Source organism: Schistocerca americana, chromosome 1, assembly GCF_021461395.2.
Source record: "Schistocerca americana isolate TAMUIC-IGC-003095 chromosome 1, iqSchAmer2.1, whole genome shotgun sequence".
NCBI classification, from domain to species: domain Eukaryota; kingdom Metazoa; phylum Arthropoda; class Insecta; order Orthoptera; family Acrididae; genus Schistocerca; species Schistocerca americana.
Genome location: NC_060119.1, coordinates 1,029,445,755 through 1,029,469,197, shown reverse-complemented (window position 1 = coordinate 1,029,469,197; position 23,443 = coordinate 1,029,445,755). Strand labels below are relative to the sequence as shown.

The following is a 23,443-nucleotide window of genomic DNA, read 5'->3' as shown; positions in this document are numbered from 1 at the left end:
GTTTCCGATGTTCCGCACCCAACCATAATCTTGTACCCTGTACCTTGGGCGCGTATTTGGGTTGAGAGAGTTGCCTATTCTGAGGCGCGCCACTCGCTATCTGTGTTGGAACCTGCATTGCTCGATCCCCCGGAACTTGGCCTAGCCCTCCCACTCTCATTACTACAAGGGTCACTCCAAAAGAAATGCACACTATTTTTTTTAATCCATTTTTTATTCTACATGTTTGAAAGTTTTACAGTGTGTAGATACATCCTTTAGGAACAATATTTTCATTTCTCCACACAATTTCCATCCCTCTCATCTGCCTTATGCCATCTTGGAACCAGCGCCTGTATACCCGCACGGTAAAATTCTGGACCCACCTGTTGGAGCCACTGTTCGGCAGTGTGCACAAGGGAGTAGTCATCTTCAAACCTTGTTCCACGAAGAGAGTCTTTCAGTTTTCCAAAGAGATGATAGTCACATGGAGCCAGGTCAGGATTGTAAGGTGGGTGTTTCAGTGTTGTCCATCAGAGTTTTGTGATCGCTCCCATGGTTTTTCGACTGACATGTGGCTCTGCATTGTCATGCAACAGCAAAACATCCTGCTTTTGCCAATGTGGTTGAACACGACTCAGTTGAGCTTGAAGTTTCTTCAGTGTCATCAAATATGCATCAGAATTTATGGTGGTTCCACTTGGCACTGTAGCCATAACTTTTCCAGCAGAAGGTGTGGTTTTGAATTTTTTTTTTCCCCTTGGGTGAATTTGCATGATGCCACTCAGTTGATTACCTCTTCGTCTCTGGTGAAATGATGTTGCCATGTTTCATCACCTGTCACAATTCTTCGAAGAAATTCATCTCCACCTTTCTCGTACTGTTCCAAAAGTTTGCTGCATACTGTTTTTCTTGTTTCTATGTGAGCCACTGTCAACATCCTGGGAACCCACCTGGTGCACACCTTTTTTAACACCAACGCTTTCTGTATTCTGCAGGCACTTCCTTCCCCTATCCCAATGTAGCGTGACAATTTGTTCACTGTGATGCATCTGTCAGCAGTCACCAATTCATTAACTCTCTGCACATTGTCTGGAGTGTGTGCAGTGCGAACCTGCTGTTGCGAGGACAGTCCTCAATATTGCTGTGCCGACTTTCATCACGTAACCTGCTTGCCCACCGACTAACTGTACTGCAATCGACAGCAGCATCTCCATACACCTTTTCTAACCTCTTGTGGATGTTTCACACTGTCTCGTTTTCACAGCACAGGAATTCTATGACAGCACATTGCTTCTGATAAATGTCAAGTGTAGCAGCCATCTTGAAGACATGCTGTGATGGCGCCACTCACGGGTACAGGTTGAACTAAGTTTGAAAACAAGTGGGAAGGATGTATCTATACACTGTAAAACTTTCACATGTGCAGAATGAAAACTGTATTTTTACAAAAATGTGTGCATTTCTTTTGGAGTGACCTTCGTACTTAATGATAAATCCAGACTTGAGTAGGACCATATCAGACCAGCAGACAGGCACCTTTAATACACACCTACTACAGGGTGTAAACAATCTGGGACAACCGGGAGATCCGGCAAAAACCCTGGAATTTTTTCATCCGGGAGAAAACCGGGAAAAACCTGGGAATTTGTCGTTGTTTTAGTTTTCAGTTAAATTTTGTAGTTTTGACTGGTAAGAATCAATACTCTAACAAAAGATATTACTGTATCCTGTTACTGCAGAATAATACTGCAACAATAGAAACGAAAATAAAACATCAATTGCAAAGGAAATGTGCCGTATACAACAACAAAACACATTGCTCATACAAGCGTTTGCCAACAGCAAAATGTGTCAAAGGCTTTAGGAAGACTATGCAATGCTTCCTAACAACAAACTGCCTCCGATGAGCGTGACATCACAAATGTTTACTAGATTCGTTTTAAAAGTTACAAGCAGGCTCATGCACATGCGTAGTTGAGTGACATACGAGTGGTACCTTCTCCCGTTTCTGGCTATATAAATGTGGCTGTTGACTATGTAAGCAGTTGCAGCGATCAGCTAGATGCAACCAGGAAAGATTTTACTGCCGCGCCTGGGCTGGGCTGGGGGGGAAATCATAAGTTGATTTTTGTATGCATGCATAGTGAACTTGATGTGTCTGTCAGGGGAATCCTCGTCGCATCTAGAAATAAACTTTCCTGCGGGCAAAAGGGGACCGGGCTATACAAGCTGAGCGGAGTAAAGACGAACAAGTGAATTCCGATCGCTGTCTGATTATGTTGTTCTTTGGGTTTGCAAATGATCAGCGTTGTTGTAATTACTAGGGAAATCCATAGATTCAGACTACAAGAGTGGAAATAAACGACTAAGAGGAACAACAGGTAAGAAAGATTACTTATTATCTTCTCGGTGTATCCAGGAAAATGAAATTTTGACAGAAAATTTTTGGCCAGATTGCTACACTAGTAAGGGCCAGTTGTACAGTCCCCTTGTATAGCAGTTCCTAAAGTTCTATTCTGGAAGTAGCACGGAAAATGGTTTGTAGGAACATAACAACACCTAACTGGATAATAATCAGGGATAACTAAACCGGTGATTCTGGCAGGGTTAGTAAAGTTAACTGGCAAATAAGTTTTGACAAAGGCAGGAATAGTTCCAGAATTAGTCATGACAAGATTATTTGTTAGGTCGAGGAAGAAGAAACGGGGACATCACACAAATTAGGGAAGAATATGACGATTTCAAATTTATATAAAAATCTCGTACGACTGCTTTTCGATCTCATGTTCTAGGAACTGGAGCGTGTGAATGAAATATGAAACTATATTCTAACATAAAGCTTTTTGCTTGTGATAGGCCTAATAGGCATTTTATGTTGGTTTCCGTGAATTATATTCTGTCATGTTATAAAAATGACCATTTGTGCCAAAACAGTCTCGTTTATTTGGTGTGTGTTACAATTTCTGAGGTGTTAGAAAGGCCTATTTTGTTTTATCTAGCAGACAGTGACAAAATAGACGTAATTAGATCGAGAAACCACACCAGTCTTGGGTACTATTCGTATTAATTGCTTACACAGTATTAGACAACAATATTTTTATTTTTCATGTAGCAAAACGTTTGACGAACTTTGATGAGGTAATAGATTCTTTTGCAGAAAGGAAAGCACGCCATGTAAAGCTATAGCAAGATCAGAGAAAAAACAACGCTAGGAGCTGAGGACTGAAGAAATGTGTACTGTATTGTTTGTCTCTTGTCTTTATTGGTTTTACGTATCCTATATTTAATTTTATGTCACCCAAAACAGAAAGTTATTAGCTAACAGGCAAAAAGAGTGAAAATTTTCTGAAGAGTTCTTGTTCTCTTGATTACAAGGGAGCGGGAGAGGCACCACAGGACATTTTAATTTCCACTGTCCTGAATATAGTTTGATGGCATCCGGTACAAAACATACACGTTTCAATTCCACGGAGCGAAATGCAGTGACGCGCAATAGAAGAATGCTGTGTGAAAAGGGGTGGCCCTGCACTCTGGCACACTTAAGACCAAATAACATGTCTTACATTTCCTCGAACACACGTTTTATGTAACAGACTCACTATTCAGACAGCTGTGCACTACAAAATGAACGTATTTTTGAAAATTCGATTTTTTAAAAATTTTTACCTTGTATCTCAAATGCTCGAGGGAGGGGGTTGGTCGAGGGGTGGGGGGTGGGGGGCACTGTCTTAGTATTGCCCTGGTTCGTAAATATCGTAGATCCGAGGCTGATGCGCAGAGCAGTCTGAGTTATAGTGATAGTGGGGAAGTGTGTAGTCTCCAGGTGACCCGTGTTTACATTTAGTGATTTTGCTGTTTCCTCTTCGTTTACTGCTCTTACGTCAAATGAAAACAAAATGGATTTCTGTGGCCGAGAGCTATCAAGTGAATTAAAATACATTCACATAATTACGGAAGGCTAATATATATTATTAGTTTCAAATTTTATTTTATTTCCACTTTTCTGACAGTCATGCATTAATCGCCTTGTAGAACAATGAAGTTATTTTTGTCAGTTTGCTAAAGAAATTTGGTTTTTATTAATCTTTTATGCTGAGGCAGTCAATGTGTTTGAAACAAAGTGTTTAGTTCCACACTATTGGCTAATTTCAACTGCTTGTTGCATTTCAAGTGCACGTTTTCATCCTACAGCACATATGGCATTATGCCATAATAAAGAATCAAAAATGAGTTGATACAGCACTGGTACTCCAAGAAAATTTACATCCCAAAACCAACACTGAAAAGCTTAATATCAGGTCAAGGCCTACTTCATTGGGAATCTGGACATAGAAATGTTCTTTTAAAGTATGCACTTTAAATGTGCCATTTTAGTATGGTTCGCGAAATTCCAATGCTCTTGGAGTATCCTCTGATGTCTTTTTTTCTTTTATGACATAATGTAAGATCTTTTAATGTTTTACACGTACGAACATACAGGCTTCCTGCGTCGTAGCAGCTGCCAAAGTGCGGAGGCACCTGTTATCTGGCACTCTCTGACGACTACTGAAACGAGCCTGTTTCTAACAGGTCACGGGAAAATATTGCGAATGGTGGTTTGAAAAGCGTTACTTTCAAAGTAAATTTCCTTTTACACAAGTTGAACGATGAATTTCGTAAATCACAGTGTGTTTGATGACGAGCCATTTAGAAGTATTTCGAGCCCAGATCATCATACATTCATGTCGCTATTATGAGCAAATTGATGTAGTGCTCCGGGAAGCTCTCTCTCCTCTGCGGTAGCTAATTTATTTGTGGAAAACTTGGAGGACAAGTCACTGGACTCGGCTAAAAGTTTTGCTGGCACATTTGTGTGATATGTCCTAAAGTGTAACACGTGCAAAAAATTTCAACATTATATGTGAAAGCTTAGCTTCTCTTGCAGCTTATTAACCTTAGAGACCAATATTATAAATGAAAGCTGTGCTTTTCTTGTAGCAACACTATTTATATTAATTTAAAACATTAACTTTTCCTGTTTGTGTATCTGCACTACTTAAGTGATGTTGCTATTAGCTGACTACATCACGTGTCCTGTGGTCTGAATATCCGCTGTCTTTGACTAGCAGGATCACGTGACATGAGCTATGACTGGTTTACAAAAGCACATCGCAATCTTGATTACAATGGTTCGGAAAGCAACATGAGGTGTTTGGTGGAATTCGAATTTATACTTTGGTAAATGAAAATATACAGCGTACATGTTGCTGCATATCAAAAATCTTTCCAAAATGAGTTTTCTTCCCTGAGTTTCGTTTTCTAAAGGGCCGGGAAATTCTACTCCCGTGTATAAAAACATAACCATTCAAAGGATTGATAAGTTTTACAGTTCCTAGGGAAAATATACAGTCAGTTAATAACATGGAAAAGGTGTGTTTTCATCCGGGAGAAAGTGTATTTTTAACCGGGAAATCCTGGAAAAATCCGGGAAATTTTTTTTACCATTCTTATTACGTATGTGATAATATATTTACCTCCAAATGATATTTATGGCTAACAATAAATATGAATTTGGGATGAAATGTGAAATTCACAACCGCAGTTCTGGAAGCGAGAGTAATTACCTTATAGGTTGTGCGTGTCTGGCTGGGGTTCAGAATTGTTTTATATTGTGGTGCAGAAGTCTATTACAAGGCATTGGAAGACAATAGGTAGGAAATTAGAAATCCCTGGACATTAAAAAAGAAGTAAAAAGTACGTTATTAGTCACTCCTATACAACTGGCACTAAAATTATAACAGGAAAGCAAATAATGGTATGTTAGATATTGTGCATATGTTAGGAAGAATACATAACGCTTTTAGGTGACTTAGTCTGTATAGGAAGTGAAATTTAGTATATCAAGTTGCTATGTCTGCCAGCAGCAGAGAGTCTGATCTGGCTGGGTACAGAGTTGAAATGAGCTAGGGTGATAGGTATGGGTACATCATTCCATGCTGCTTCCACTCTTTCAAAGTTTGGTAGTCGTAATGGCTTATGAGAGGTGGTGTGCCAGTCTCTCAGCAACCCATGATAAGTTGTTTTCAATGGGTTAGGGATGTGGAGATGATGATAGCCAGGACATTGGTTGAACATGCTCTGTACGGAGGTAAATCAGGGCTGCATGGGTAGCATGCAGTCTTGCATTATGCTGTTGAAGGAGAACGTCATGGAGACCTAAAAGGCAGAGATTGGCCACCACCTTTAACACATCAGAAATGTAATGTCTGCTGGCTGTTTGAACCAGACGAGATCATGTTATGTACCCAGTGGCACTCAACACTGTTGAACTTTCCATGTGAATACTTGTCATTCTCCAAATAAGCCATTTATTTATTTCTTTATTTATTTGTTTATTTATTTTTTTTTTTTACTGGGGTTACCTGACATGGCTGTACAAACCTAGATGGTCGACCGAGTAATGTGCCTGTCCTCAAAGATGCTAGTACTGTAGGGCCATTATGATCCTGCATGGCACTGAGTATGCCCTCCTGAACTCATCAGTTCTACGTTCACATGACAGTTCAGAGATCCCGAGGAACATGCGTAGCAGTGTTGCAGAATGATAAAAAAAGTCTCGAGAAGCAATATGTCAAATTTTGATATGTACTGGTAGACATTTCGTGTCAGTATGGGACTCATGGAGTGCTAATCTTCTGCATTTTCAAGCACGTAGTAAACTTCTTGCCAACTTGACATTTTTTGCTCGCCATTATCATTTTGTTGCAGTTTTAATGATCAAGCGCCTCTTTTCCAGCCACGATCATCTGAAAAACACAAATCATAAAATATTAATAACAAGTGACATGGAGGGTTGAAATTTAGAAATGAAAATCATAGTAAAGTTAACTTTGACTATATTATTAAGGTACATTTTAACATAAATTCATACAGAAAGTCATGACAATGCGCCCGTACCTAATCAGAGTGGGAACAGAACAGAACAAAAACTAGCGGATGCTAGACAAAAGAATTAGACATAAAAATGACTAACGAAATTAAACAGAGGGTGTACGTCAGCAGGTACATCGATAAGTACACACAGATGAAACTATAAGACAGGATGTAATATGGAATCTCTGACTCTGTAAATGTCGGAAACAATTATAAAAGCAAAATAAATACTACTAATTAAAAAGTAATACTACAAGTTTTGGTTAACAATTATGTTCATATTAAACAGGTATTAAACTTATCCTACCTACAGGTAACTGATAACAGTTCCTGAAATCAGTAATGACGTGCATGTGCACGCACACACACACACACACACATACACACACACACACACACACACTTAGTATGGAGCAGTAGTAACTACTGCTCCATACAGCAACTGAGTGTTGTAAGAGGAACATCAGTCTTCACTTGATATTACACGCAAACATAGAAATAATTTCCATAATTGTCAGTGTAAATAATTTAGCACATGTCATAAATTGTGGCTGTTTATGCCTGTAAAGCTTGACACATTCCTACTCCCTGTATGTTCCCATTCATAACAATTTTACAGAATACGGTTTCCGAATGTATGTTTGAATGAATGGTTTCCCTTTTATTTTCCTGTTTCATTTGTCTGGTCAATTGATCATTAAAAGTTCTGATTCAAAATAGATTTTAAGCTGTAGCGATGTCAGTCCTATTCTATTACTCCTTTTCTGTAATATAGTGGTAAGTAGATTTCCTCTTCTGTCAAAAATTTAAATATTTCATTAAGAAACTTGATATTTTAGTCCATGACAGTCCAGTCTGCCACTGGATCACGTCCTGTAAATCCCTTAATATTTCTCCGGGGCAGCTGCCTGATATTGACAGGTAGTGGGTGCTGATTATTTGTGCCCAAACAACTGTTACTATCTGCACTGCGATGGTCTTCATATGTTAGCCTCATACAAAAGTTGCATACGTGTAATCAAACTGCTTTGACACTGATGATGGTAGCATGTCCTGAGGTTCTTACTGGGAGTCGAGCTGTGGACTTGCACGTACAGACCCAGTCATTGGTGGTGGTGGTGGTGGTGGTGGTGGTGGTGCTGCTGCTGCTGCTGCTGCTGCTGCTGCTGCCTGGTGTCACTGTGGCCGGGAGCCAAACCAAAATTGATATCTAGATGGAAGTTCTGCTATGTTGCAGTGGAACTATTGGCAGAAATTCTTATTTTGCTGTATATCACATGGTAGGAAGTTCCCAACTGCATTTAATTGGAAACATTAGTCCATGTTTATTAGATTATCTTCTGTGTGGATAAGACAAAACTGAGGTCATATCTTTATCTTATGTATCATGCAATGTCATGTACTAAGCGAGTGCTCTGTTATTGTAGATTTATTTGGATAAATTTAATCTGAAATACTAGAGCTTGGCCTTAGTACACTACACCTCGTGAATTATGAGAGGACAGATTACATCCTCACTTTCATCATTCTGGGATTCAGCCAGTGCTCTGCTGATGGCGTTGAGCAGTTTTCTTGAAGAAATTATGTGAGATTTACAGAACATGGTACAGCTGTAGACCCAAGAACCATATATTGTACAAATGTGGTGGGAAAGACTGAAGAATTACAACTTGTCAATGATGGTATGCAACAATAATGTCATTGAGGGGGATAAAACAGTTTAACTTTAGTAATAAACATTCTTACCTCTGTCTTGAATAAATTGATGGGCAAGTGTAAGCAATATACCTACTGGAAAACACGATAAAGGTAAAGAAAATTCTGCAACTGTCATTCTGTTTAATTTGTTTCATCTCCTGGTAACAGTTTTTCACTTTGGCACCAGTATAATCTTGCGCATACTTATAATATATTCTTTACCCACTGTTATTTTGCATTGTATTGTAACCTGTTATTGTTTTCTGTATGTAATTTCAGTAACACTTAGTGTTTGTTTCATCAAATACTGTCTTAGCTATTACAGTTGAGTGGTTCTCTGTATGCCTAGTATTCCTTGTTCTTTTTTGAAATGACTTCTGCGTTTGATTGTTTTTCATAATATTTCATTGCTACTATTAAAATGTCCCATTGTTAATTTATCTGTAATTTCAGATAGCTGATCAGTCAGGCAACATGCTTAAATTGCCAGCTTCAGAACAAAAAGCTTTGATTGTAGCAATGTCTCTACATGAGAAAGGTAGAGCTGCAATGAAAGAGTCAAATTATTCATTGGCATTGTTGTTACTGCTAGAGGCTGACAGGGAATTTAGGTAATATTGCACCTATTTTAAATTTTTTATCATGCAACTGCTGTAAAAATGAATGATATTTGTGTGATAACTCACACAATAATAAGGTAATATTATAAGTACTGCTTCATTAACTTAAGCTAATGCTTTGGAACATGCCAGTTGTCTTTGTACCTAGCTTAAAAGTTATTTTCTTTCCAGCAGTCTGTGTTTGCTTACCTGCTTGCATGTTTGCTTATTTTCACGCATGCTTCCAGGTTCGAGAACATTAGGCTTTAGCTCACTCTTTGAAGCTCCTTCCGAAAGCAAGGGGCTACATAACTGATCGAGAGAGCATCAAACATTATCTGACTCTTCAGAGCCTTTTGCTCAGAGGCTTGAAGTTACTTCTCTCCAACATAACATCACAGAAGCATAAATTGTGATGGTAAATGGTGCAGGCAAGAGTGGTTTTGTACTCCAAACCCTGCTTATTTCTAACAATTTGCCATATCACTTTAAATGTGTATAATTCCCAGTGAGCTTACATTGTGCCATAACCATAAACAAAACACAAGGGCAGACAGTGCGTGTTATGGGTATGGGCCTTAGTGTCAGCTGCTTTTCGCACAGCCAGCTCCACACGCTCTCCTGTGTTAGTGAAGCAGATGAGCTCTTCTTTTGTGTTCCCAATCATCCTGTTTCAAACACTATATACAGAGAAGCTTTAGAAATCAAAAACAAATTCCACACATTTGAAGTCTTGTGCATAGTTATAGATAAATAGCCAAGAATTGCTGGGTTTCTCAGTCAGTCAGTAATATTTATAGAATGAATGCTGCTTACTTCGTAAATGTGTCTCTGAGGCAGGGCAGCTGTATCCCAGTATATATTAGCACAGATCAGGTGATAATCAAACAAATTTAAAGGTTGCTGACTCAACTAAATACCTATGGATTACAATTACTGGAATGATCACGTATATAAGTGTTTGGAGAAGGCAAACTAAAGACTGTGTTTTATTGACAGAATGCTTAGCAGATGCAACAAATCTATTACACTTGTCTGTGGTGTTCTGAAGTACTGCTGTGCCTTACCATTTAGGATTGATGAAGAACATTGAAAAAGTTCAACAAACGGCAACTTGTTTCATATAATTGTGAAATAAGTGAGGCAGTCTGCCATAGAAAATAGGCTGCTAAACTAGTAAACTTTTGGCTAAAAGGCATCTTCTAAACACACACACACACACACACACACACACACGCACACACACACATTCATGCAAGCACGACATTCAAATACATGACCACTGTCTGGCCAAAAGCTTACTTGTTTAGTAGTATTTTTGTTGTGCCTGTCTTTGACTCAGCATCTCCACCATATGGTGGGTATGGATCTATCCTTTTCATAATATTATTGGTGTGTTGTAAGCAAGTTACAATAGCAGTCATTAAAACATAGATGTTTATCATTGTGCCGAGATCTTTTTTCATAATTTTAGTCACCAACTTTCTAATCAGAATGCGAAAATATTTTTTTGGCTCCCACTGACATAGGGAGAAATGACAATTGCGATAAAATAAATCCGAACTTGCATGGAAAGATTTTTCCCACATGCTGTTAAAGAGTGGAACGTTTGAGAAATAGTCTGAAAGTGGTTCTGTGAACCCTCTGCCAGGAACTTAAGTGCAGGGTAGTTGTGTATATGTAGGAACCAGTTTCTGTATGGGCATCCTCATAGTCTGTTTGTTGCCATTTGGTCTAATACAGTTCCATGATGAGAGGGCTCACGAACTCACCCTTCTTTTTAGTTCTCAGAGAAGGTATTTATTAATGTTTCGCAAGATGTCTCATCATGTCCAACAGTTGCAAAAATGTAATTATCCTAATTGATTGTGAGTGATTCAAGTGTCCCTCAATGATGACTGTATGATTGGGAAATGTGCTAATGAACTAAGGTTTTCTCTTAAATTTTCGCATACATCTGAGGGTGATTTTACTCAATAGGATTCACTTGTACATGGATACAGTGGAAATCATACCAGTTGCACGACAAAAGTTTATTCAAGAGAGGTAACACATGAGGACATAGGATATCTAGGATGTACTGTTGTGCCGTCAGAGGTCCCTCAGTCACTACCACCCACCCATGACCGTAGGTCATACCCTGTATCTGTTCACGTCATGACACTAGGAGTAACAACCCTGTGCCTCTCCAAAATGTTGGAGAGGTTCCCCAGGTCACCCCATGAAGGTCATCTAGGATAATGCGAAATCAGCATTCATCACGAAACACAATACGACGCCAATCAACCTCAGTCTGGGATAGTACCGTATTTACCAGACTATAAGGTTATTTAACTGGTAGATAAAAAATCTACTCCATAAGTGGCAGCAGAACACACACATAAGGGGCTATTGTGATTAGCAAGCTTTTGGAGCCAGTGGATCCTTTTTCAGGCAGAAAGGTTGAAGGGGAAGGAACAAGGGTGAAGGAAAAGGGCTGGAAAGGTCCATGAAAAAGGGTAGATTTCGGGAAAGACACCCAGAACCGTGGGTCAAGGTAGACTTACCGTACTGGATGAGTCTGACCTGTGGTTCTGGGTGACTTTTCCGAAATCTACCCTTTTCCTAGACCTCTCCATTCCTTTTCCTTCACCCCTCTTCCTTCCCCTTCAATCCTTCTGCCCGAAAAAGTGTGTGTGTTCTGGCACCGCTTGGTGTGTAGCTTTTTTTGTCTATCCAATTAAATAATTTTATCAAAAATTGATTGTTTTCGCTGTTTTAGTCTATAAGGTTAGTTTTTTCCCAAATTTGTCATTTGAAAAATGCAGGGCCATCTTTTATTCAGAGATTAAACTTTTGCAGCTTATGTCAACATTTTTACATTGTTTGTATTTAAAAACAAAGATGATGTGACTTACCATACGAAAGCGCTGGCAGGTCGATAGAAACACAAACAGACACATACATACACACAAAATTCAAGCTTTCGCAACAAACTGTTGCCTCATCAGGAAAGAGGGAAAGACGAAAGGAAGTGGGTTTTAAGGGAGAGGGTAAGGAGTCATTCCAATCCCGGGAGCGGAAAGACTTACCTTAGGGGGAAAAAAGGACGGGTATACACTCGCGCGCGCGCACACACACACACACACACACACACACACACACACACACACACACACATCCATCCACACACACATACAGACACAAGCAGATGTCTACTTGTGTCTGTATATGTGTGGATGGATGTGTGTGTGTGTGTGTGTGTGTGTGTGTGTGTGTGTGTGTGTGTGTGTGTGCGCGCGCGCGAGTGTATACCCGTCCTTTTTTTCCCACTAAGGTAAGTCTTTCCGCTCCCGGGATTGGAATGACTCCTTACCCTCTCCCTTAAAACCCACTTCCTTTCGTCTTTCCCTCTCCTTCCCTCTTTCCTAATGAGGCAACAGTTTGTTGCGAAAGCTTCAATTTTGTGTGTATGTTTGTGTTTGTTTGTGTGTCTATCGACCTGCCAGCGCTTTCGTATGGTAAGTTACATCATCTTTGTTTTTAAATATATTTTTCCCGTGTGGAATGTTTCCCTCTATTTTATTGATATCATTAATTTTTACATTGTTTAATAGATTGATATATGACCGTCTTGTATTTACAGATTAAGATTTGGCTATTTGGGTCACATGCAGATTTATTCTGAAGAATTTGTAAGGGTAGGTTGGGCAGACAATACACACACACTAACAGGCTTCAGATTTCCCAGTAACTGAAGTACTTAATACAGTATTGACCTTTTTTTGAACAATCAAGTGACATTTGATTTGCACAGTCTAGTGCAAGGGATGTGCAAGGAACTCTGAACCAGCTACTACAACATTGTATTGCTCTGATTAAAATTTGACAGTTTTTTGAAACACAGGAGGACACAGCATTAAATTCTATTATCTTACCAACTCTAGTTGTATTTTAACAGGTGTGCAATGAAAGTTCCATACATATATGGCTACTGTATGCAAACATTTATGCTGCCTTTTAAATAAAGGTAACATTGAAAGGCAAAAATGTTGTCCCCCCCCAAAACATTACTTGATTCTTAGCCCAAGTTAGTATTTTATTTTATTATGGGATACTGTTATGATTTACCAAATTGGGATTGTAAATGAGAAATTCAGTTACTGTTCATGTGTTAGGATACAGGGTAAAAATGTTACCAGTTTTTGATCAGCCTTAGAGCAAGATGGTGCCACATGAAAAAAGAAAAAAAAATAGAATTAAATGTCTAAAAAATGAAATAAATCATAATAAATTGACTGTAACTGATATCGAGAGAATACATTACAGTGGCAAGACCCTTTGTGGAAGTAGTACCAGTAATACATCACTAGATCACGGAACAAGTGGAAGTTTCAGAATTGAAATAAATCATGATAGCAGTCCTTGATTTGTGTGTTAGCTGGTGTTACATATGACCTGCACCATAGAACATACTGCAGCTAATATTTCAGTTACTCAAGCACAGCACTACAGAAGGGTTAGAGGAGAACAGTGACACTAGCTTGGCTGAGAATTGGGATGAGTTGGGAGGGGAATAATGAGTGCATGGCATATTTCATCGTGCTGCCAACAAAGGGAATCTGTATCACATACTTTGGCTTTATATGAACATCTACCATGTTTAAACAAGTTTGCCTGAATCCATTTCTGCAGGAGACGGTAAAAGTCTAGATAGAGGCCAATGGTGTACTTACATGTTTTCTGCAGCAGTGCTGTCGACACTCACCACGAGGTATGACAGGAACGAAAGCTGGTGCATCAACTGCTGGTTCTACACAGCCAATGAGCGAGCAGCAGGTAAACGAAATGTTTGGAAGCAAGAAACAGTGTAACATTGTCACGTCAGTTTAGTAGTGAAATCCACTATGTATTTGAACCACGAGGGCTATCCACAAAGTACATTACGTTTTGGAATTAAAAATAAATAAAGTATTGGAAATTTTTTTTATTATATACAGATGAAAGCCACACTTAAATACTACTTTTCTACATAGTTGCCATTTAAATTAAGGCACTTGTCGTAGCGATGGACTAGCTTGGAAATTCCTTCGTCGTAAAATTCAGCCGCCTGCGCCTTCAACCACGTGGCGACTGTCTTTTGGGACAGAAAAGGTGTGATTTTTGTGGATTTCCTGGAAAGAGGCACTACAGTAATGTCTCAAAGGTATTGCCAAACTCTGCACAACCTCAAAAGAGCAATACAAAACAAGCGCATGGGAAAGTTGGGCTCAAAGATCTTGCTGATTCACGACAAAACCCGGGCCCACACGGCAAACGCTCCCGTGAAGTTCTCGAATCTTTTAAGTGGGAGTTGTTTCCCCATCTGCTGTACAGTCCCGACCTGGCACCGAGCGACTTCCACTTATTCCCAACAATGAAGAAGTGGTTGGCTATGCAGTGTTTTGATGACGACGCACAGCTTCAAGAAGAGGTAACCACGTGGTTGAAGGCGCAGGCGGCCGAATTTTACGACAAAGGAATTTCCAAGCTCGTCCATCGCTACTATAAGTGCCTTAATTTAAATGGTAACTATGTAGAAAAGTAGTATTTAAGTGTGGCTTTCATCTGTATATAATAAAAAATATTTCCAATACTTTATTTATTTTTAATTCCAAAACATTTGTACTTTGTGGATAGCCCTCGTATATTCTCAGGTCCTATTGTAACTACTCCAGAAATCGCAACATATTTGGAAGAGACAGGCAAATATTTGTGACAACAAAGATATAAATTTCACAACTGTGCTATTAAGATGATGGTGGTGATTAAAAACAGTGATACCACATACCACAGACTTAATACACAAAAAAGTTAGTGAAGATAAAAATTAATAAACCATTGCTTTTTGTTTACTATATTTCTCCTCATATCAACAAAATTTAGACAGTCAGTAAATGGGCAAAGTTTAGAACATCATAATACTAACATTTTAGACAGCTATTTTGTCAGTAATATAGTATGTAATTTTGATTAGTCAGAATATGTTAAAAATAAATTTCTCTCAAGGAGCCTCTTCAGAAAATAAGTGGGTTGTTGTATATCCAGAGTAGTCTTATATTCAGGTAAGTACCATAATTCCCTAAGCCATCTGCTGCTAGTCCCTGGCCAATGTGCAGAATGACACAGAATATTGCTAGGAGTCCATTACTAGTTTTCAGATGAGAGGCACAGATGTGAAGCGATTATGATGTGTCTTGTGCACAGTATGGTGATTCTCCCTTGAAGTGGTCAGAAGTGATTGACAAGAGCCTTGGTGAGAAGTATGTCTGCCATCATGCTTCCATGCAGTCCAACATTGGGCCACCGTCACAACCAAATGCAACATGAATCTGGATATTGCATGATTTGACCATCCGGACAAATGGAGATCCACAATAATGCCCCTTTCAAAATCTGTCCTATGCTAATAGTGATGTCTTACATGAGTAAATGACATGTCCTTCTCTTTCAGTGATCGCTCAACGTCTGATGCTGTTCAGCCCACTCATGTATCCTATCCGACCTGCTAACAACATTAAACGTGAACAATACTAATGCACTCTGGTGGCCGTTCCACCTGTCACAGAGAATTAAAATTCTATTTATTTATGTGCTTGCTGCTGGTGTGTGTGTGTGTGTGTGTGTGTGTGTGTGTGTGTGTTTTATATATATGTCAAAAAGATTGTAAGTGAGTGAAACATGTAGCTGTTCACTTATTTTCTAATATCTCTGTTGATGCAACTTGTATTGCTGTTGGGCAGTTAACCATTTATTGGCTGTTAGGGCTGAGAGCCCTGCGTCCAAGGCCTGACAACAGTGGTGAATGTATTGCACACCTGGCTGGTGGGCTGCTGAACCAGCCCAGTGACTGCTGTAGGCTGCAGTCATTGTAAGAAAATTGTACATTTCAGTGCACATAGAATCATTATTCTATGAAACTTCTTTATAAAATCAGTATCATACTATGTGGTCTACTGTGCAGTTACAGTGATTGCAGTTTATGATAATTACAAAAGAGGACTTCAGAAATAATCCAAGCTTTCTATTATAAGTTTATTCTGGAGTGAGAAAAAAAAAATAGAAAAATAAGAACTATTGATGATAGAAAATTTCTGTAGCTTGAGATTCACACTACCAAATATGTGCTTATAACTTGCTAAAGATGCCCTAAACTCAGATCGCCTTGTGTTCTGCACGGCAGTGAGTGCTGCTGAGAAACTGCATGTATTTTGCTGCATTGTTTGCAATATCTGATACATCAGTTGGATAATTCATGCCCTTTCAGATTATATGTATTGTATTGTGTGTACTTTGTGGATTAGGAAATTTATCGTTGGTGTGATGTCATGCTGGACTGCTGTTCAAATTGCTTGCCGACATTTTTATGAAGTTCCAGATACTTATTTTAATGATTATTGGTGTTAATATTTGCTGTAAAAGTAATTTGTTTGTGGATTTTCATTCATCACAGTCTTTCTTTTTGTGTTATTGATTTGAGTGGTGTGTTGTTTGTGTGTGTGCTTACGTCATTCATCGAAGTCTCAGCAATGTGGTTATTTTCACGGTGTGCACTTGCAGCTGTAGTGGTTCTAAAGTACTGACAAAGTTTTTATGCACTGTATTCAGTTATTAAATTTGGTCATTTTAAATCATTCATCCAAATATTAACAGGTGCAGTCGCAGCTGTAGCAGTTCTAAAGTACTGACGAAGTTGTTTGTGCACTGTCATTTGGTTATTAATATTAGTAGTTTTCAACAGTGTCTCATGCTGTTTCTGGTGAAATAACAGTTTAATTTATTTAGTATGGTAGTTTCCAGTCAGGATTTCTTATTGTTTCTGGTGAATTATTTCAGTAAAAGCTTTTGCTCACTGTGTTCAATTTTGTTAAGTGTTCCAGTGGAGACTTGAATTTTTTGTTTTAGATAAGAAATTGTTTAAAGTTTTTGTGGTGTTGGTATTTGTCGTGGTTTAGTAGTATTAATAATAGTAGTTGCTCTCTTAGTAGAGAGTGAAATTTGAGATCACTATTGTTAGTGCTTTAAATCATTCTATTATAGTAATTGAACTTACGTAATGTAGACATTTAGTTTTTTCGGTAATTGTTAAGTTTGTTACTAGTGAGTTGCAGTATGAGATTTGTTCAAAGTATTTTCATTGAGGGGGGGGGGTGCAGTGGGGAAACCAGTGAGCATTCTAGCAAGATACTCTCCAAGAAATGCAAATTTTTTAACAGAAATTAGTTAATAGAGGAGCAGGAGCATAAGATCTGCACCCTTCAGTTGCAGTTGCAAAATGCAAAGGATGATCTAGGTAGGATGGGGAGGGAGAAGGGGGCTGAGGAATGGGAACTGGCAGTTGGTAAGAACACAGCTAGAATGAGGAGATATTCAGACAGTTGTACTTCGTGTATCACCAATAGATTTGACCAACTGTCAAGAGTTTAGTGACTAGGAGCATCTTGTAGCTATAGGTGTAGGAAAAATGCAGCAGACCACAGTAGTTGAGGACCCTAAGACAGTTGCAGTTTCAGATAAAAAGGAGGAGGTTCTGCTGTATGGTGGTTTGCATGGCAAAGGTGTTGGCCAGCAGTTGCAGGAAGTGTTGGGAGTGAGTATCGGTTCACCAGAGTTGTGAAGCCTAGAGCAGGGTTGCGCAGGTGACTGTTAACTTAGGAGAGCTATATAGCAATTTTATAAAAGAGGATCAGGTAGTGACTGTGGTTGGAGCTGGGAATAGTCTTGATAGGGTTGGAGAGAATGTTGTAGGTGGTGCGTTGGAGTAGATAGCTACTCAAACTGGTGGCACAAATGTGCACTTCATGTAACTGTTTCAGCGTCATAATAGATTTCATCTTGATGCTGCTATTAGGTGTGTTAACGTGGGGCTTGAGGTGTGGGTCTTTAGAAGGCATAGATGACAGAGGGCATGGCTCACATTTTAGTGATGCCAGTTGAGTCAGCTTTCACCAAGCGTATGGGAAGGGAAGGTTGATAAATGTTGTATGTGACAGTGTAGTGGGCGGTGGTGGGATAACTCGTGGGAAAATTCCTGTAGTAGTTGGTGTTAGAGCTGCACCATTTTTTAGACTGAAGTCAGCTGATAGGTGTCCCTGCTTAAAGGAAGTCTCTCTCTAACAAAGGAACCATGTTCAAAGGAGGCCAGGTATCTAAGTAGTGAAGGAATTAGCATATTTTATCAAAATATAGGAGGTATTAGAAATACAGTTGGTGAGCAGCTTATAGATGTCGACACTGATATTTTTGGTATAGCAGAGCACCACTTAATGTGACAATTCGGATCTTCCTTTACTAGTATACAGACTAGCTGGCTGTTTTTCAAGGAGTTCTTTGCGGAATAGGGGAATGGCCTTGTATGTTTTTTTAAAAAAAAAAACAGTATTCCGTTTCTCTCTGTAGATGTATCAAAGCCCTGTACTGAACAGGTATTTGAATGTTGTGCAGAGGCAGTTGAATTTAGTGAAACTAAACTTCTAATTGTTGTTATTTATACGTCCATGAACTCTAATTTCAGAATATTTCTGTTCAGTCCAGAGGGGGTTCTTGGTTCACTTTAAGAAAGTACCAAAAATTAGTGACTTCAATATTAATTTCTGTATGTTATTGTGCAAGAAAAAGTGTGTTGGAAGATTTCTTAAATTCATATGTCTGATGGAGATAGTGTTTTTTCCAACCAGGATGCAGCAGAACAGTAGCACAGCCATAGACAATATTTTTATTCATTCTCCATTGCCATATGGGCATTCTGTTAGCAAAAGGGTGAATGCCCCTTCAGACCATGATGCACAAATTTTAACACTAAAGGTGAGACCGATCACGACACTGAAACAGTTGCACATGGTGCACATTTGTGTCACCAGTTTGAGTAGTTATCTTCTCTTTGGCATCACCTACATCATGCTCCCCATCCCTATCAAGACTGTTTCCAGCTCCACCCACATTCACTAAATAATTACAATCTATGTAGAAAAGCTAATCCAACAGAATTAGAGTTTTTTAAACCTCGTTAAGGAACAAGAGTGGCAGGATGTTCATAGTGCTGATAACATAAGTGACAAATATAACGCTATCCTTAACACGACTCTCATGCTCTTTGAAAGTTGCGTTCCGTTAGAACATTCTAAACAAGATAGTAAAAGTAAAAGGCAGACTGAGTGGCTGACTGGTGGGATAAGGTTATTGTGTAGAAGAAAGTGAGTGGGAATTGAATCATAATGTTAGAAGTAGTCACAGTCAAGCTACAGTAGCCCATTAGAGACAGTACTGTAAGGTCCTTAAAATGTTATTAGGATGGCAAGAAGTATGTGGTATGCCACTAAAATAGGTAATACACAGGAAAAAAATTAAAACCATGAAAGAAGTGTCTGGTCAGCAGCACAAGGTCAAGGAAGTAAAGTCAGTATCTAGTAAAAATGTTTCTTTTATTGGTAAGTTAGATATATGTACATTATTTAAGTCACTTTCTGAATATAGCTGGTGAATTAAATAAAAACTTAGTTTCTACAGGTAATTGTACAACTCTCTTGGAAAATGTCTTTCCTAAACTGATATTTGAAATACTCCTCTGTGATACTGACAAGGGGGAGATTGAGTCGATAGTAGTCACCAACGACTAGGAGCTCTCATGGATATGATGGAGTACCTAACAGAATACTAGAGTACTGTGCTGCACCTGTTAGCTGTGTACTTAGCTGTAATTGTAATTTTTCCTTTAGGAATGATCAGTTTCCTGAATGATTAAAGTACTCAGTCGTAAAGCCACTTTATAAAAAGGGAGAAAGTGGTAATATAAATAATTTTAGACCTATTTCTGTCCCATCAGTGTTTGCTCAAGTTATTGAAAGGGCTGTCTATGTAAGCATAATTGATCATTCCATTTCTCATAATTTTCTGCCAGATGAACAGTTTGGTTTTAGAAGTGATTTAACAGCTGAAAATGCTATATTCTCTTTTTGTTATAGGGTGAATGAAACCAATGGTTTCGAATGATGGCATCTTTTTTTATTTAGCTGAGGCATTTGAGTTGATCACAAAATATTGCTCCAGAGATTGGACCATTATGAAATACGAGGAGTAGCTTACAATTGGTTTACCTTTCACTTTAAGAACAGACATCAAAGGTCATTCTCCACAATATTGAGAATGGCTATGATGTGGGGTCTGAGTGGGGCATGATCAAATGGAGGGTGCCCGAGGGATCAGTGCTGGGGCCACTCCTCTTCCTTATTTATATAGATGATATGTGTTCTAGTATTACAGGTGATTATAAAATTTCTGTTTGCTGACATCAGTTTATGGTTCAAATGGCTCTGAGCACTATGGGACTCAACTGCTGAGGTCATTAGTCCCCTAGAACTTAGAACTAGTTAAACCTAACTAACCTAAGGACATCCAAACATCCATGCCCGAGGCAGGATTCGAACCTGCGACCGTAGCGGTCTTGCGGTTCCAGACTGCAGCGCCTTTAACCGCACAGCCACTTCGGCCGGCTATCAGTTCATGTCTTATAGAAAATAACCTAATGCTAAATCACAGTAAGACTCAGTTTTTAAAGTTTCTAACAAACAATTCAACAAACCTGATGTTTTACTTAGACAGAATGGGAATATGATTAGTGAGACTCAACAGTTCAAATTTCTTGGTGTTCAAGTAGATAGTAAACTGTCATGGAAAGACCATGATCAAGATCTTGTTCAAAAACTTATTGCTGCTGTTTTTACTATTAGAAAATATCAGAAGTAAGTGATTAGTTTGTCATAAGTAATCTGCTTTACTTATTTTCCTTCACCTATGATGTGTGGTATTATATTTTGGGGTAACACTTTCTACACTCCTGGAAATGGAAAAAAGAACACATTGACACCGGTGTGTCAGACCCACCATACTTGCTCCGGACACTGCGAGAGGGCTGTACAAGCAATGATCACACGTACGGCACAGCGGACACACCAGGAACCGCAGTGTTGGCCGTCGAATGGCGCTAGCTGCGCAGCATTTGTGCACCGCCGCCGTCAGTGTCAGCCAGTTTGCCGTGGCATACGGAGCTCCATCGCAGTCTTTAACACTGGTAGCATGCCGCGACAGCGTGGACGTGAACCGTATGTGCAGTTGACGGACTTTGAGCGAGGGCGTATAGTGGGCATGCGGGAGGCCGGGTGGACGTACCGCCGAATTGCTCAACACGTGGGGCGTGAGGTCTGCACAGTACATCGATGTTGTCGCCAGTGGTCGGCGGAAGGTGCATGTGCCCGTCGACCTGGGACGACCGCAGCGACGCACGGATGCACGCCAAGACCGTAGGATCCTACGCAGTGCCGTAGGGGACCGCACCGCCACTTCCCAGCAAATTAGGGACACTGTTGCTCCTGGGGTATCGGCGAGGACCATTCGCAACCGTCTCCATGAAGCTGGGCTACGGTCCCGCACACCGTTAGGCCGTCTTCCGCTCACGCCCCAACATCGTGCAGCCCGCCTCCAGTGGTGTCGCGACAGGCGTGAATGGAGGGACGAATGGAGACGTGTCGTCTTCAGCGATGAGAGTCGCTTCTGCCTTGGCGCCAATGATGGTCGTATGCGTGTTTGGCGCCGTGCAGGTGAGCGCCACAATCAGGACTGCATACGACCGAGGCACACAGGGCCAACACCCGGCATCATGGTGTGGGGAGCGATTTCCTACACTGGCCGTACACCACTGGTGATCGTCGAGGGGACACTGAATAGTGCACGGTACATCCAAACCGTCATCGAACCCATCGTTCTACCATTCCTAGACCGGCAAGGGAACTTGCTGTTCCAACAGGACAATGCACGTCCGCATGTATCCCGTGCCACCCAACGTGCTCTAGAAGGTGTAAGTCAACTACCCTGGCCAACAAGATCTCCGGATCTGTCCCCCATTGAGCATGTTTGGGACTGGATGAAGCGTCGTCTCACGCGGTCTGCACGTCCAGCACTAACGCTGCTCCAACTGAGGCGCCAGGTGGAAATGGCATGGCAAGCCGTTCCACAGGACTACATCCAGCATCTCTATGATCGTCTCCATGGGAGAATAGCAGCCTGCATTGCTGCGGAAGGTGGATATACACTGTACTAGTGCCGACATTGTGCATGCTCTGTTGCCTGTGTCTATGTGCCTGTGGTTCTGTCAGTGTGATCATGTGATGTATCTGACCCCAGGAATGTGTCAATAAAGTTTCCCCTTCCTGGGACAATGAATTCACGGTGTTCTTATTTCAATTTCCAGGAGTGTATATTCAAAGGGTATTTTTGGGTGAGAAACAGGCAGTTTGGACAGTAAGTGGTGCAAGTTCGTGAACCTCTTGTTGACTTCAGTTCATTACTGTGGGTATTCTGACATTGGCCTCCTCTCTCTCTGTCTCTCTCTCTCTCGCTCCCAATCTGCATTTAGATCACACTTCCTGGACTCTTTTACAGAAAGGCGTGCAGTACTCCGCTGCAGCCATTTTCAGTAAGCTGCAACAAGAAATGAAAAATCTTACCGGTAATCAGAGTGCTTTCAAATCTATACTGAAGACTTTCCCTTGGGTCACTCATTCTATTCTGTCAAGGATTTCCTTGAAAATTTAAGATAATTCCTGTGTTATATTGTTCATTGAATTTATATAAACTTATAGCTTAATGTCTTTATAGGATTCATAAACATCATCTTTTAGCTGTTATTACTTTTATGTTGTAATTTCATGTACTGACATGTTCTGTGGCCATGGATTTTTGCTCCTCAGTTTTACCCTATGGAGGTAGACATGTAAAATAAAATAGAATAAATTACATTTACTTGGCCACACGTGCCATATTCTGTCCTGGACAGCAGTGAATATTGTTGGGAAACTGCTTGCACTTTAGCTCCATTGCTACATCTGATATGTCAGTTACATAGGACAATTCATGCTTTTCCAGATTACATGTGTTTCTATTGTGTCTATTTTGTAGTTTAGAAAGCCAGATTTAATTTGTTTGGCCTCTTGTCATTTTCTGTCCCGGGTGCCAGCATGTGTACTGTGAAACTACATACCTGCTGCACTGATCTTCTTTTGTAACATCTGATACATCAGTTCATTAGGATAACTTGTGACCTTCAGATTACATATATGTTTGTGTCTTTTGTCTTGTGTAGGCTTGGAAATCAAATTGCATGTAATAGATGCACTCATAACCCAAAATGAACCATGAGCAGGTGAAAGCAGTAGCGCTTTCCAACAAGAGCAGCAAATAAT

General features: G+C 39.9%; 1 protein-coding gene across 1 annotated transcript in view; it reads left to right on the top strand.

Annotated features, from left to right (window-relative positions):
- The window catches only part of LOC124616586 (NEDD8 ultimate buster 1-like), a 118,435-nt gene that overhangs the window by 47,614 nt on the left and 47,378 nt on the right, over positions 1 to 23,443 (top strand). Inside the window, exon 5 of the mRNA XM_047144910.1 lies at positions 9,046 to 9,203. Coding sequence (XP_047000866.1) covers positions 9,046 to 9,203 — 158 coding nt within the window. The remainder of the gene's footprint in view (positions 1 to 9,045; positions 9,204 to 23,443) is intronic.